The 16,715-nt window shown below is 44.2% G+C and overlaps 1 protein-coding gene and 1 long non-coding RNA gene across 2 annotated transcripts in view; one reads left to right on the top strand and one right to left on the bottom strand.

Annotated features, from left to right (window-relative positions):
- The window catches only part of LOC114664816 (MAGUK p55 subfamily member 2-like), a 60,715-nt gene extending 54,207 nt beyond the window's left edge, over positions 1 to 6,508 (top strand). Inside the window, exons 9-12 of the mRNA XM_028819099.2 lie at positions 403 to 564; positions 1,956 to 2,158; positions 5,332 to 5,460; positions 5,550 to 6,508. Of these exons, the coding sequence (XP_028674932.1) occupies positions 403 to 564; positions 1,956 to 2,158; positions 5,332 to 5,460; positions 5,550 to 5,726 (671 nt within the window). The 3' untranslated portion in view covers positions 5,727 to 6,508. The remainder of the gene's footprint in view (positions 1 to 402; positions 565 to 1,955; positions 2,159 to 5,331; positions 5,461 to 5,549) is intronic.
- LOC127530171 (uncharacterized) overlaps positions 1 to 16,715 on the bottom strand; it is a 178,409-nt gene that overhangs the window by 36,211 nt on the left and 125,483 nt on the right. The gene's annotated exons all lie outside the window — the stretch shown is intronic.

Raw genomic sequence — 16,715 nt, 5'->3', positions numbered from 1 at the left:
GTGAATCTGTCCATTGTGCCATCAGAAAGTATTTCGACCCTTTCAGCTTCTCACATTTTGTTATGTTGCCGCCTTTCATATCTATCTATCTATTATATAGTGCCTTTCAGATCGATCTATCTATCTATCTATCTATCTATCTATCTATCTATCTATCTATCTATCTATCTATCTATCTATCTATCTATCTATCTATCATATAGCGCCTTTCACTTCTCTCCGCTGGACTGTTTTAGATTGTCCTTTTCCTCCGTTTATTATATTGCACTTTTATATCTGTCCATATTTGAAAGCTGAGTGTTCAGCTCTCCTCGGGTGTCTCTGTGACGATGACCCCCAGGTGGTGGCTGACCAGGCCCTTCACACTCAGACTGTATTCTTCCTCTTCCTCTCCCTCTCCAGAGTTTGACCGGCACGAGCTGCTGATTTATGAAGAGGTGGCCAAAATGCCTCCATTCCGCAGGAAGAGCCTCGTGCTGATTGGTGCACAGGGAGTGGGCCGGCGAAGCCTGAAGAACAAGCTGATGCTGTCTGACCCATCGCGATACGGGACCACCATACCATGTGAGTCTAAGATGTTGCCATTGCCAAGGAAGTCTTTAAAGCCGTGGTCAGAGAAACATAGAGTTGTAACAGAAGGGGAGTTGGAGATCTTCCATGCTAAATTTATAACAAGGAGACCCTGTCATAGTAGAGATGACCCCCCGATATGTCCATGCAGAGTTTAAATGATGCTAATTGAAATGAATACAAGAGTACACCTTCATTACAAAACATGTACTGCAAAAATAAGACTTTAGCCATGAATAATATGCAATGTAGCACCCCCCTCACCTCCGACACACATCATACAATTAGACACAATGAGACAGCAGATCACGCTGATTTCCAGGCAAAAATGGCTTGCCGTTATCCTGCTGGTGACAGCTTGTGGCAGGACTTGATGATGGCTGGTCACTCACCATCAGAGTGGCAATCTGACAGAGCTGAGCAGTTTGGCAAAGGAGAAGGGGGAGAAAATGGCAGAGCTGATCGTGCGTACAGAGTCAAGGCTGTCGTCTATGAAGTACTGACAGGGAGGGATGAATACTTAGATGATGGATTTTTGTCATTCATTGAGACGACTGTGCAGATCATTTAGATCTCGACTGTGCAGAGATCTGTTTTCACTTTGACATTAAAGAGTCTCTTTCTGCTGATTAGTGTTAAAACGGCAAATGAATTCAATGTGGTAAAACGAGAAGATGTGAGACCCTCCAAGGAGGTGAAGACGTTTGCTAGGCCCGTACATCCTTCTTTTCATTCCTTTGTTTTCAGATCCTGCTTACCCCACTAGAGGGAGGTGGTGTGCTGGAATCTTTCTTGGCCCCATTGGGCACAAGTACAAATTTAATGTGAGTGTGTGTGGCTAACCCTAATCGGCAACTCTCAGTGGGCCCAGAATGCATGAATGTGCCAGGAATGGAAGGGCAAGCCATCCTGCAACCGTGGATGGGGGCCTCCAGACACTGACACAGATACATAATTGCATCCTTCTTTTTATTTTTATAGTTGTATATAATGCAGGTTAAACATTTTGCGTCAGGGTCCCACAGTACGTTAAAGACAGGCCCAGGTGATTTTATATAGCGCCTTCCCTTCAGAGTGACCATGTCCTCATGTGCTTTTCGACAATTTCCTTATTCCTCTAAGTATTGACTGGTGGGGCACCTCCCTTAGGATGAAACCGTAAATTAGTAGCAGCAGTCTGACCTGGCAAACTTTTTGTTTACAATGCATTGCCGCAGCCAGCAGGGGGCACACATCCTGACTGCACAATGTTCGGCATAATGGCGGCTCGGCGACCTTTTTCTCTTCACTCCTTGGACTCCAGCAGAGGTGTTGGTGGGAATCGATGGCTGGCAGATAGAAGTGATGATCAGTTTGGTGTCTAACTGTTGTTCTTCCTCCCTTAGACACCTCTAGGAAACCAAAGGAAGACGAGAAGGACGGGCAGATGTACTCGTTTGTCTCGCGCTCAGAGATGGAACGGGACATCAAGAACGGCCGCTATCTGGAGCACGGCGAGTACGAGGGGAACCTGTATGGCACCAAAATTGACTCCATCCATGAGGTGGTAGACACGGGGAAAGTGTGCATCCTGGACGTGAACCCGCAGGCAAGGAGCACGGCTCTCAATTCTGGTGTAGGCCAGAGTGACTGGAGTGTGGGAAAGGGGGACAGGAGAAGCGGACTCTATCTATTATATAGCGCCTTTCATATCTATCTATCTATCTATCTATCTATCTATCTATCTATTATATAGCACCTTTCATATCTATCTATCTATCTATCTATCTATCTATCTATCTATCTGTCTGTTTTATACTGCCTTTCATATCTATCTATCTATTATATAGTGCCTTTCACATCTATCTATCTATCTATCTATCTATCTATCTATCTATCTATCTATCTATCTATCTATCTATCTATCTATATAAATGTTATATAGAGCCTTTCATATCTCTCTCTCTCTTTCTCTATTATATAGATAGATAGTACCTTTCATATTATCTATCTATCTATCTATCTATCTATCTATCTATCTATCTATCTATCTATCTATCTATCTATCTATCTATCTATCTATCTATCTATCTATCTATATAAATGTTATATAGAGCCTTTCATATCTCTCTCTCTCTTTCTCTATTATATAGATAGATAGATAGATAGATAGATAATATGAAAGGTACTATCTATCTATCTATCTATCTATCTATCTATCTATCTATCTATCTATCTATCTATCTATCTATCTATCTATCTATCTATATAAATGTTATATAGAGCCTTTCATATCTCTCTCTCTCTTTCTCTATTATATAGATAGATAGTACCTTTCATATTATCTATCTATCTATCTATCTATCTATCTATCTATCTATCTATCTATCTATCTATCTATCTATCTATCTATCTATCTATATAAATGTTATATAGAGCCTTTCATATCTCTCTCTCTCTTTCTCTATTATATAGATAGATAGATAGATAGATAGATAGATAGATAGATAGATAATATGAAAGGTTCTATCTATCTATCTATCTATCTATCTATCTATCTATCTATCTATCTATCTATCTATCTATCTATCTATCTATCTATATAAATGTTATATAGAGCCTTTCATATCTCTCTCTCTCTTTCTCTATTATATAGATAGTACCTTTCATATTATCTATCTATCTATCTATCTATCTATCTATCTATCTATCTATCTATCTATCTATCTATCTATCTATCTATCTATCTATCTATCTATCTATCTCTAGATAGAGAGGGGGTTACATCCATTATACTTTGTTCAGTTTGAATGCAAAACTCTTGTCTATTTTCTAAGCTTGCCAGTTTTCTTCTGGAGTACTGGGGGCCAAGACTAGTTCTGTCATAGTACTGCACGACTTTTCCAGGAATTGCAGTCACTGACTTCACCTACATAATCTTAGCAAATTGGGGGGGGTGGGTGGTGTGATGGGAGCAGCTCAAGCACAAGTCATGTAGTGTGACATCTGCAGCGACGCCGTCCAACACATCCATGACTCACCCTGACACAATCCAACTGTTTGATTCTGTCTTCAATTGTAGGGGTGGAGCTCTGTGTGCCTGGGTGAGACCTGACGACCAATCAGTGCTCAGTCCCAAGTACCTCCCCTAATTCCAAAAAGGTGGGGAAAGAATGAAAAATGCTAATAAAACAAAAAGGCGTGACTTGTAAATTCCGTTGCCCCTGTACTAAATGGAAAACGCTACACCATTACATTAATTTGACATTTGTGAATTTTAATTATTTTTTGAAAATATACACTCGCGTCCAATCTGTTGACTGAGTTGGAATAGTCTGTAGGAGAGAAAGTTAAAGGGCTTTGTCTGGTTAGCATTCGCAGCAGCATCTCAATTAAAACACTTGGAGAGTCGATTTCAGGTCAAGACTTTAATATGAAGATATCTTCAGGGTGATGTTTTTAGATGGGTGCAGAATTGGCTCAGACACAGGAAACACAGGGTGATGGTGTGAGGAACCTCATTAGAATTGGGTGATGTTAAGAGTGGTGACCAGCAGGGGTCACTGCTGGGGCTGCTGCTATTTTTAATATATAGAAATGATTTAGATAGGAATATAAGTAACTAGCTGGTTAAGTTTGCAGATGATACCAAGTTAGGTGGATTGGCAGATCATTTGAAATCCGTTAAATCATTACAGAAGGACTTGGATAGCAGACAGGCTTGGGCCGATTTGTGGCAGATGAAATTTAATGTCAGTCAATGTAAAGAATTATGCATAGAAAGTAAAAATGTGAGGTTAGAATACACAATGGGGGTCTGAAAATCGAGAGTCCACCTTATGAGAAGGATTTAGGAGTTGTAGTGGACTCGACACAATCAACTGCCAGACTCTCTTCAGAAGCCATTATAAAGGCTAACAGAATGTCAGGTTATATAGCGCCTTGATGTGTGCAGTACAAGTCACAGGAGGTTCTGCCCAAGCTTTATAACCCACTGGTGAGGCCTCATCCGGAGAACTGAATGCAGTTTTGGTCTCCAGGCTACAAAAAGGACATAGCAGCACTGGAGAAGGTCCAGAGAAGAGCGACTAGGCTGATTCAGGGCTACAGGGGATGAGTTATGAGGAAAGATTAAAAGCCTTAAGGAGATTAAGAGGAGACCTGAGTGAAGTGTTTAAAATGATGAAGGGAATTAGTCCAGTGGATCGAGACAGTGACTTTAAAGTGAATTCATCAAGAACACGGGGCCACAGCTGGAAACTTGTGATCGGCAATTTCGTACAACACTTGGAATAAGTGACCAAGTAGTGTGGTAGACAGTAGGACTTTAGGGACTTTTAAAACTTTGTAAACCTCAACTTGATGTTTTTTTTAGTAGAATTAAGTGGACGGGACTGGCGAGCCTTGTGGGACTGGATGGCCCTTTTCTCCTCCAGATTGTTCTCATGTTTAGCGTGCTTGTGGTTTTCATCTGACTTCTCTTCCTTCCTCGGTCGACGGGCATTTTGACTTCCTTTCTGCTCGTGACCTTTTGCCTAAGAGTCCAGACAGTTGCTCTTGAGACCAGCGCATCACTCATGCGTGTCCTTTGTTTAATCTAACTTGAAAATGAACAATTAAGCATATTACAAACTGTGCAAGAATTGCAGAAAAAGTGTACCGTCCCCAGCTCAGGGCCACTCAAAGCTTTGAAACAATGGAGCATAGAAGGATCACCGTTCGAGTCGCCAGCCACCCGAGTCCGCCGTTCTCAACGCGTCTCTTTCTCTTCCCCTCTTTTAGGCCCTGAAGGTGCTCAGGACATCAGAGTTCCTGCCTTACGTGGTCTTCATCGCGGCACCTGAATTCGACGTGCTCCGATCTATGAACAAAGCGGCCATTGAAGCCGGCGTCCTCACCAAGCAGCTCACGGTAAGCCCACCCCTACGCAGTCATGATTATCGAATTAAACAAAATGTGAAAGGTCATCAGGCCTGAACTCCTCTCTGATCGCCCTGCAGGAAACGGAGCTGAAAAGGACGGTGGAGGAGAGCGGCAGGATTCAGAGAGCGTACGGACATTACTTTGATCTAACCATCACCAACGACAACCTGGAGAGGTGTTTCCGGAGCCTGCAGGGGGCACTGGAGCGGCTCAATTCAGAACCCCAGTGGGTCCCCGTCAGCTGGGTGTTTTAGGACAAGTTGGAGGGTAAGAGGGTGTGGCGGACTCTGGTTAGGGCCACCTTACAGTTGCCAAATAGCTCCAGTGTGCAGCAGGTGCCAAAGGCTTCCTCATTCAGGCGAATTGGGGGGCAGTTTATGTCAGGAAGCAGACGTCTTTACTACCAGACTGCACTGAATGTGTGTAAGCGGACAGAAGTCATCAGCACCTAAAAAATGTGAGGAGAACTCATCTGGCTCATTACTGACCCCTTGGGGTGGCTATAAGAACCACCACCACCGCCACCACCGGACACCCCACTAAATCCTGAAGACTGGTGGAGGTCACAGTGGAATTGAATCATCTTCATTGTGTTCAGCAGCATGTTGGTCCAGGATGCCCCCCTGAAACGTCACTCATGCTCAAGTTCAGCCCTGGAGGGGCCAACCCAATGAATTTGAAGCCATTGTTAGCCGAAAACTGAACTTGTCAAATTTTGGTGTTGTTAGTGTTTTCATTCCACAACATCAGGTTATCCTGTCATTGTAAAAATCCTGTCCACACCATTTGTGCCCCTCAACCAGATCAGTGATCACCCACTCCTTTAGGGTCTTCTCCTCCATTTCAGATGCTCCATGATGTGCTCACACAGATGTCAATGGGACCAAGTAAGCTGGTGACCTACTGGCCCCTTTGTATCTCATTGTTAATTGGACACTCGTTAATAAAACGCTGTCGATGGAGCTGTTTAATAAGAGTTGGGGGGTCTTCACGGGCAAGTTACCTGAAAGGAAGCACAGAAACGATGGTTGAGCACTAAATGGCAAACTGGACCAAAATAAAATCTTCTGGTGACCGCAGCCTTCCAGGTCCAAATTTGAGGGTAGTTGGATATTTTATAACTCCTTAACAACTCTTTCACAAAAGTCGCCATCAGCACCCGTCTTTAGTTTGAAATTCAGTACCAAATTACCAAAGTGCGGACGCTGCTGAATTTGCCTGTCGGAGGTTTCCGTTGCACGGTCTCCAGACGAAAATAGAGGACCCGTGAATGTGTGACCGTTGCATCTTCATAAATAATCTTTCCTTTTTTTATTTCATATGAAAGAGGGGCTTTTGTCACCTCCCTATTTTCGTAATGAAGCATATTGGGTTGTTTCAGCACAAAAATATAAGGCGTAAAACCTGCCATCTCCGGTTGATACCAGCAGGAGCTCTCAGATGACGGAGATTGCTGTCTTTTTTTGTTATGAGTTGTTAATCCCCATGACCTAGAACTGCGGGTATGGAAGGAAAGGCTTCTCCTCCAGCACTGATTACAGCGCCTTGCCGCACCCACCACACGACAAGCCAACCTGATGGCTGTTTTGAATTTTGCCCGCACCCGTATCAAGCATTCATTTCAGGTTGAATTTTTGATATCCCTTACAGAAAAGCAAACTGCGATTTTACCTCTCTTTATTTGTGCAACTGGGGTCCGAATCAAGTGTAGAGGTTCCCCTCTCCCAAATCGCTGGTACTCACTTTCATTTATATATTTGATTTTGAAAGGAACTGGAGACTTTGGCAATCCCAGTAGAAAATGTCAGGGATTGTTGGGATTGTGCGAGTTGGCTCCCGACATCCAAAGAGCAACAATGGACATAAAAGATGATGAGGCGCTTGTTGTGTTTTTATTCAGTTTGGGACCCCCAATGATGTTGGTGCGTCTTAGTTCCTTTCAAAGATTAACAGCCAATGACCCTAAGTTCTTCTTGGTGTACCAACCAGGAGACCCCCCCCCCAACTCCTAAACCATCATCTTAGTACTTTTGATTGTACCAGACATCAGATCTTTTTAGTTCTTCATGAGGTTTACCCACTTGGGACCGCCAAGTTATCATCTTAGTTCTTCTCAGCATATCATCCAGGAGACACTCCTCTCCCCTCCAAAGCCATCATCTTAGTTATTCTCAACATTCTAGCCACAGACCCCCAAAGCCATCATCTTAGTTCTTCTTGTCGTGCCAACCAGCAGACCCCAAAGCCATCATCTTAGTACTCTTCACTGTTCCAGCCAGGGACTCAAAAAGTCACCAGACATTTTTAGTTCTTCATGAAGTTTACCAACCTGGGATTGAGCCCCACCCAAGCCATCATATTAGTTCCACTCAACATACTAACTGCAGGCCACCAAAGCCATCATCTTAGTTCTTCTTGTCATACCAACCAGGAGACCACAAAGCCATCATCTTAGCACTCTTCACTGTACCAGCCAGGGACCCAAAACGCCACCAGACTTTTTAGTTCTTCATGAGGTTTACCTACTTGGGACCACCAAGCTATCATCTTAGTTCTTCTCAGCATACCAGACAGGAGACACACCCGTCCCCACCAAAGCCATCATCTTAGTTCTTCTCAGCATACAGCAGCCAGGGACCCCAAGGCCATCATCATAGTTGTTCTTGGTGTACCAACCAGGATACCCCTCCTCCAAAGCCATCAACTTAGTACTTCTCACTGTACCAGCCAGGGACCCAAAAAGCCATCAGACATTTTTAGTTCTTCATGACGTTTACCAACCTGGGATTGAGCCCCACCCAAGCCATCATGTTAGTTCTTCTCAACATACTAACCACAGACCCCCAAAGCCATCATCTTAGTTCTTCTTGTTGTACCAACCAGCAGACCCCAAAGCCATCATCTTAGTACTCTTCACTGGTCCAGCCAGGGACACAAAAAGCCACCAGACATTTTTAGTTCTTCATGAAGTTTACCAACCTGGGATTGAGCCCCACCCAAGCCCATCATGTTAGTTCCTCTCAACATACTAACTACAGACCCCCAACGCCATCATCTTAGTTCTTCTTGTTGTACCAACCAGGAGACCCCCAAGCCATCATCTTAGTACTCTTCACTGTTCCAGCCAGGGACTCAAAAACCCATCAAACATTTTTAGTTCTTCATGAAGTTTACTAACCTGGAATTGAACCCACCCAAGCCATCATCTTAGTTCTTTTCAGCATACAGCAGCCAGAGACCCCAAGGCCATCATCATAGTTCTTCTTGGTGTACCAACCAGGAGACCCCTCCACCAAAGCCATCACCTTAGTACTTAGTTCTTCATGAAGTTTACCAACCTGGGATCAAACCCCACCCAAGCAATCATGTTAGTTCTTCTCAGCATATCAGTCAGGAAGCCCTAAAGCTGTCATCAAAATTCTCCTTTGTTGACCAACAGAGGGCTCAGTCCCCTCCAACCCATCATCTTAGTACTTCACACTGTACCAGCCAGGGACCCAAAAAAGCCATCAGACATTTTTGGTTCTTCATGAAGTTTACCATCTTGGGACCCTCCCAAGCCATCATCTTAATTCTTCTCAGCATACCAGCCAGAGACCCCCAAAGCCATCCAGTCTTTTTTAGTTCTTCTACAGGTTTATGAGACAAGGACCCCTAAACCCATGATCTTACTTCTTCTCACAGTGTGCTAGCCCATGAGATGTCCTGCAAAACCATCATCTTAGTTTGTTTCTGTAAACCAACCAGGGGGTCCCCCAAAGCCAACAATTGAGTTCAGGGACCCCCGCTCCCCACACAAAGCCACTACACCTTCTGAAAGTGAGCTGCCATGTCCTTATAGACTGTACCATTGAATCCCAACATGGTGGAATGAGTGGCATGAGATAGCTGTGACTTTTTGTAGATTTGAGGTGTCTACTGTTGCGGGGAATGTCCCAGTTTTTACAAACTGATAAGAGCTGAGCTGCCTGACATTTCGATGCGTACGCTGTGCTCCCCACACTACAGACACCCAGACGAGCGCGGACTCCTGCCTAGTGGACTGTGCCATAGCTCAATCCACAAAACTGTGAACAATGGCAGAAATGCCATCCAGCTGACCTGCTCCCCCCCTGCTCTTGGGCTGCTGTTTGAGGAACGTCTCAGTAGTGACTGACAGCATCATAGAGCCCCCGACTTTATTTTTGGATTTTTCCTTACACTTAGGTTTTTGTAACATTTGATCGTTAAAAGAGTCTCCTTAGAGTAGACCCAGATGCCATTGTGGTGCTCTTTACTGTGTACTTATAGCAAAGAACAAATACTTGATGTACATTTGATGGTGTTGGAAACCACAGTATGATAATAAAAAGTCAGAAATAATCCACAGCCGCCTGTTGTCATCTTCTTTGTGTTCTACTTTCGCAAGCACTGGGGGTCATGGGAATCTTATCTCACCACCTGGCAGAGAAAAAAAGACAAAAAGACATATGAAGATGCTGAGGTACGACCAGTAACCCCATTGAATTAACAAAACCACCAGCAAGCCCGCGATTCTCGAAAGAATTGCAAATCCAGGAATGGCAATCACTTTCTGTTCCCTCTGATACTTGGAGGGATGAAATATTATGGAGGGTGAGTGCGTCCTGGGAAAGTTAATTTACTTAAATAAACATATTTGTACTAAAGCGGCTTCTTTTTGGAGCTGTGACTCATCTGGTTCTGGTGTTTCAGAAGCACGTTGTAGGCACTTTCGTTTATTGTTTTTATCCATGCAGTCTCTTTTTTGTTTTTCTATGGCTGTGTCGTCAGCGAGAAGTCGTTTGCTGACGGCGGCGGAATTGCAATGCTGAAGTGACCATGGCGGTGGATCTGGTGCGGTGGTGTGGGCGGTCGCGTTCGGGCGCATGTACAACCTGGCGTGCACGCTTCACCTCAGGTTTAGTTCACAGGTCATTTTGGAGCCGTGACTCCTTTGCTTCTGCTGTTTCAGAAGCGCGTTGTAGGCGCCTGCGTTCATTGTGTTTATCCATGCGGGCTCGTTTTTGTATTTCCGTTAGTTGAGCTGTTTCGTTTTGGAGCCGTGACTCCGTTAGCTATACGTCATTTACTGTTAGGAATTATAATCGCACTTACGTTTAATACGGAGCATTCGTTTATTGTTTTTTTTTACATCTGGTGTCGTTTCTGTGTTTTCTGTGGCTGGACTGTTAATAATGTATTACTGTAATACTGTAATGTGATTCAAATATGCTATGTAGTCTGGACGTCTGGGGATTCCGTACTGTAATACTGTAATGTGATTCAAATATGTGCTGAATTCTCTCGTTTGTGTTTTTTCTGTGGCTGTGTCGTCAGCTATGGGCTCGGATTTGTATTTCCGTTAGTTGAGCTGTTTCATTTTTGAGCCGTGACTCCTTTGCCTGTGGTGTTTCAGAAGCGCGTTGTAGGCGCCAGCAGAAGCGCGTTGTAGGCGCCTGCATTAATTTTGTTTATCCGTGCGGGCTCGTTGCAGTGCGCGTGCGCTTCGATGTGTGATTCAAATATGCTGTGTAGTCTGGACGTCTGGGGACTCCGCACTGTAATGTGATTCAAATATGTGCTGAATCCTCTCGTTTTTGTTTTCTCTGTGGCTGTGTCGTTAGCTATGGGCTCGGTTTTGTATTTCCGTTAGTTGAGATGTTTCGTTTTTGAGCCATGACTCTTTTGCGTGTGGTGTTTCAGAAGCGCGTTGTAGGCGGCAGTCCATGTGCGCTTCGATGCGCCCTGCGTCCTGCGCCCATCTGGTTTACAACCTTAGGTTATCCATCCATCCATTTTCCAACCCACTGAGTCCGAACACAGGGTCACAGGGGTCTGCTGGAGCCAATGCCAGCCAACACAGGGCACAAGGCAGGAACCAATCCTGGGCAGGATTGCCAACCCACCGCAGACCTTAGGTTATTAATATGGATAAGTAAATAAAAGAAAAATAAAGCAGGGCCCCCTCTTGAAGTGTCCCTCGCTCTGCTGCTCCTAAGGATGTTTCCTGGGCAAGCCAGAAGAGGCGGGGCTTGCCAGAAGTTTACACCCCTTCCCCACCCCTTGGTCAACAGACGACCACAACTGAAATATTCCATGGGCACAGGTATCTGGACCCCTTACTCCGTACCCCTTTGGCAGGTCTGTGGACAGCCCTCTCCAGATTGGGTTCAAATCCAGGCTCTACCTGGGCCACTCGAGAACGTTCCCAGAGTTGTCCCTAAGCCACTCCTCTGTTCTCTTTGCTTTTGTGGTGTTGTGGATTTTAAATGTTATATATTTTATACAGTGATCCCTCGCTATATCGCGCTTCGCCTTTCGCGGCTTCACTCTATCGCGGATTTTATATGTAAGCATATTTAAATATATATCGCAGATTTTTTGCTGGTTCGCGGATTTCTGCAGACAATGGGTCTTTTAATTTCTGGTACATGCTTCCTCAGTTGGTTTGCCCAGTTGATTTCACACAAGGGACGCTATTGGCAGATGGCTGAGAAGCTACCCAACTTACTTTTCTCTGTCTCTCTCTCTCTCTCTCTTGCGCTGACTTTTTCTGATCCTGATGTAGGGGGATTGAGCAGGGGGGCTGTTCGCACACCTAGACGATACGGACGCTCGTCTAAAAATGCTGAAAGATTATCTTCACGTTGGCTACCTTCTGTGCAGCTGCTTCGTGAAGTGACATGCTGCACGGTGCTTCGCATACTTAAAAGCACGAAGGGCACGTATTGATTTTTTTATCTGTCTCTCTCTCTGCTCCTGACGGAGGGGGTGTGAGCTGCCGCCTTCAACAGCTTTGTGCCGCGGTGCTTCGCATACTTAAAAGCCAAACAGCCCTATTGATTTGTTTGTTTTTCTCTATCTCTCTGACATTATCTGCTCCTGACGCACACTCCTTTGAAGAAGAAGATATGTTTGCATTCTTTTAATTGTGAGACTGAACTGTCATCTCTGTCTTGTCATGGAGCACAGTTTAAACTTTTGAAAAAGAGACAAATGTTTGTTTGCAGTGTTTGAATAACGTTCCTGTCTCTCTACAACCTCCTGTGTTTCTGCGCAAATCTGTGACCCAAGCATGACAATATAAAAATAACCATATAAACATATGGTTTCTACTTCGCGGATTTTCTTATTTCGCGGGTGGCTCTGGAACGCAACCCCCGCGATGGAGGAGGGATTACTGTATTTTATTTGTTGCTCACACAAACAAAAATGGACAGTTAACACATCATGTCACTTTAAAACATATATTTTGCTCAAATGGACAGAATAAATGTAATACTTAAGAAGGCCAGACATTAACGCATCCTGTTTTCCTGAATTGTTCCAGTATCATTCATTCACAGTAGCATCCATTAAAAAGGAGCAGAAAATCCAGGAGATGCCTCACGCCGTACTGATTATTATTTTATCGCCTGTGAAGAGATGGGCACCTAAGGACTAAACTGATTTACATTCTGGAAAAGGAAGACATGCCGATGCTTCAAGCTGTATCCGATTATTTTACAACCTGAGTGTGTTGAGGTTTAGATCAAGGATCAATATGCCTTGTTATTGGTTTTATGACTACTGACTATTAAAAGGAGTTGCTTAACATCTTTTTTAAGTGGCTTAGACAGGCACTGTCATTTTACAGGCCGCTGCTTTTATTTTGTGTGGGGCACGCTTGCTTTTCACTTCCCTTGTTTTATAAGGACCAAGGATGCTGTGGTTTTGAGGGAACTGCAGAAACAAGATTTTGTTTTGGGACATAGCGACTCTGCTGGGTCTTTTGACTCGCCAAATTCTAACTTAAAAGAAAAAATTAATAAACTTGCACGCTAGCACATAAACACTTTGTGGTAGACGACCAGGGACCTTGTCCCACCGGGACCCCTCAAACAGGGAAGGACTGGGAGAGGGGCAATATATTCTCCTGGACGCAAGAGGGCAGCCCCCTTGGATTCCATCAGGGCCTGTGGGAGTCCATGGCTGCCACTAGGGGGTGCCTGGGTGGTTCCTGAGCCAAAGACAACAGCACTTCCGCCACACCAGGAAGTGCTGCTGGAACAGGAACAACGTACGTCCAGAGTGCTTCCGGCTGCAAGGGCAGTACTCTCGGCACAATAGGAAGTGCTGCCGGAAGACCATCACGGAGCACCTGGAGCACATCCGGGGCGGGATAAAAGGGGCCGCCTCACTCCATTCGAGGTGCCGGATTCAGGTGGCAGTAGACGGAGCTTGCAAGAGAGAGAGGAGACGGCTGAAGGAAGGAACAGAAGGACTGAGTTTAGTGTTGATTTGTGCACTGTGTTTGTGTTATGTGCACAAAAGAAAATAAAAGGTGCATGTTTTGGACATTTGGAGTCCGTGTCTGTGTCGAGGCTGATCTTTCACAACATATAAACATTTTTGCATTTAAATTTACTAGGAGGCTTTGCCCCTTGCTCGTTTCGCTCATCAACCCCCCGGCCTGCGCTACACGCTAGCCTCTTTGCGGTTCTGTCGCTCGCGTATGGGGATGCGGTTGTACAATTTAAACAGATTTTTATTTTCATTGTTACATATGCATAATAGAATTATTTTACATTACAGCGAGTAATTAACCAGAGTAAAAAATAGTAAAACGGAATACTGTAATTTGAAAGTAAATTATGTCTCATGTTGCGTTAAGAGTTATTCGTTTCATAATACGATTTCGTTCTGTTTGGCTTTGAAATTAACACACAAATACTTTTTAAACTTTCACTTTTACTGTAAAACAATTTTTTGAATTAGATTTTCGTCAATATCGCATTGAATTTTGATTCTGTGTTTGTACTTTCATCGTGACAACGCAACATATAACTGCCTGTGAGTGAATATTGTTTCTTTCTCTCTATTAAATAAAATGACTTTTTCGAATGTTTGGCTCTGAGATTTGTTAATTGTTTTTGCAAAAGCTATTCTAACGGGAAACTGTAAACGTTTTCATATGAATGGCATATCAAGATCTCTTTCCTTGTGTAATGTTATCCGCAGAAGATGTACTACATTACTTTCCTTAGATACATCCTTCTTTCTACACTAATTTGTGTGGTGAAAAACCAGATGGTGTTAACGGCTGTAGTTATCCATCCATTCATCCATTTTCCAACCCGCTGAATCCGAACACAGGGTCACAGGGGTCTGCTGGAGCCAATCTCAGCCAACACAGGGCACAAGGCAGCAACCAATCCCGGGCAGGGTGCCAACCCACCGCAGGATACACACAAACACACCCACACAACAAGCACACACTAGGGCCAATTTAGAACCGCCAATTCACCTAACCTGCATGTCTTTGGACTGTGGGAGGAAACCGGAGCGCCCGGAGGAAACCCACGCAGACACGGGGAGAACATGCAAACTCCACACAAGGGAGGACCTGGGAAGCAAACCCAGGTCCCCAGATCCCCCAACTGCGAGCTAGCAGCGCTACCCACTGCACCACCGTGCCACCCAGTTGTAGTTATTCTTCAGGATATTGCAAGTTAATGTTGTCATTTTCTACATGATCACCACCAACTGTTTCAGCATATCTACTGATACACATTTAACCAATTTGCAGTGTAACCAATCGACATTTTTGGCATTAATTCATTTGACTTATTATTTCTCGCTGCTAGGATTAAGAACTGATTATCATGGTTAGCCCCTGCATTGTTAAGCCAGACTGTATGTGGCTGCGTGTCACTGGCTGATGACACAGCTGCCTTTGCTCTCAGGCTGTGACATTGGCCTGTATACATGCATTCTAGGTAGCATTTAAGTTCCTATGTCAGTGCTTCCTCATGGATCAATATCTTAATTAATCAAGGTAAAACAACACATACTATATCAGCTGGCTTTTGAGCCTTACATAAAAATGTAAGGGTTCATTAATAAAGGCTTTAGCACTGTGCTTGCTGACTCAAGACTCCCTGTGCTCCTCTCACTACACCAGACTAACTAACACTCACTGAGCCTGTGATGTAAGGGATCAGTGCCACATATATGGGGGGCTGTCCCTGTCACTACCTGACCTAAGCTTAACACACTTAAGCCGGCAGTGAAGACACAACATACAACGAATCTATGCAGAACAATGAAGTATTTTCATAATATCTCATTATGGTCAGCAAATGTATCCCCCCCCCCACCACCACCATATGAAAATACTGCAAGATTTTTTTTAAATGATTGTGGGGCACAAATCGGGGAGTGACATCATGCATGCGAGTATATACTGTAAGCACACAGGCACACAGCAGATCGGGCAGCGCCGTAAAGTGTGAGGTGGAATCCGCTTGCAGAAAGTTCTGGACGATCGAGACACAAATGAGCCAGGTTGGCAGATCAGGCAGTGACATCCCTATCCAATATGGCTGCTACAGCTCTGTGATGTCACACTGGCTTTGCAAAAGCATCATGGGGAGCTGGGAAAAAGGAAAAAAAAAATTCTGCCCATACCAGCTGCACAGCAAAAAAGTTGCCCTAAAAGGTAACCAGCAAACCCACCAAAGTCGCTGTGAAATCAGCACGTCTCATAATATGTAGGCACCAGTTAATGACACTTCATTAAGACTGTCACACATTGAGGGGCAGTATGTCTTTAGAGCGTCATTGCTCTGTGAGAACAATGGCATAAAAATGAGCCACTAGGCCTTCATACCACCATGACCTCATATAAGGTGATTAAATAGGACTTCACTGTGAGAACCTCAGGATGGAATAAGTCACCTCATCTTCACATTGTGACAAACCCTATATAAAATGAGTCATCACACTAGTACAATCCCATATAGCACCTATCAATAGGCCCTTGTGTTGTAGCACTACTCAATGAAATGTCCTCACAGGCACATATTTTGCATTCCATCCATCCATTTTCCTAACCTACTTAAAAAGGGCAGGGTGGTGCAACAGCTGGAGCCTATACCATAAATCATTGGGTGAAAGGAGGGAACAACACCTGGACAGGACACCAGTGGGTGAAGACACATTCACCCTCCCACCATTATAAGACTACTCTGTAATCTTGCGCTTCAGACTTCACCATTTACTACATCCATTTTTTTACATTTAAAAACTTGGATTTGATCCAGTAGAGTCATATACTTCCCTCGCTTTCATTAAATAATAAACACAGGCAGTGAGATGCCACGTGCAACATTTAGTGGACGCGATGACCTCCGACGATAAGCAGGCAATGTACTACTTTACCCAGCATTCTCTGCACTATCTTGGCGCGCGGGTTTCAGTGT

The sequence above is a fragment of the Erpetoichthys calabaricus genome, chromosome 14 (assembly GCF_900747795.2).
Source record: "Erpetoichthys calabaricus chromosome 14, fErpCal1.3, whole genome shotgun sequence".
In the NCBI taxonomy this organism is placed as follows: domain Eukaryota; kingdom Metazoa; phylum Chordata; class Cladistia; order Polypteriformes; family Polypteridae; genus Erpetoichthys; species Erpetoichthys calabaricus.
This window is presented reverse-complemented; position numbering and strand designations above follow the sequence as displayed.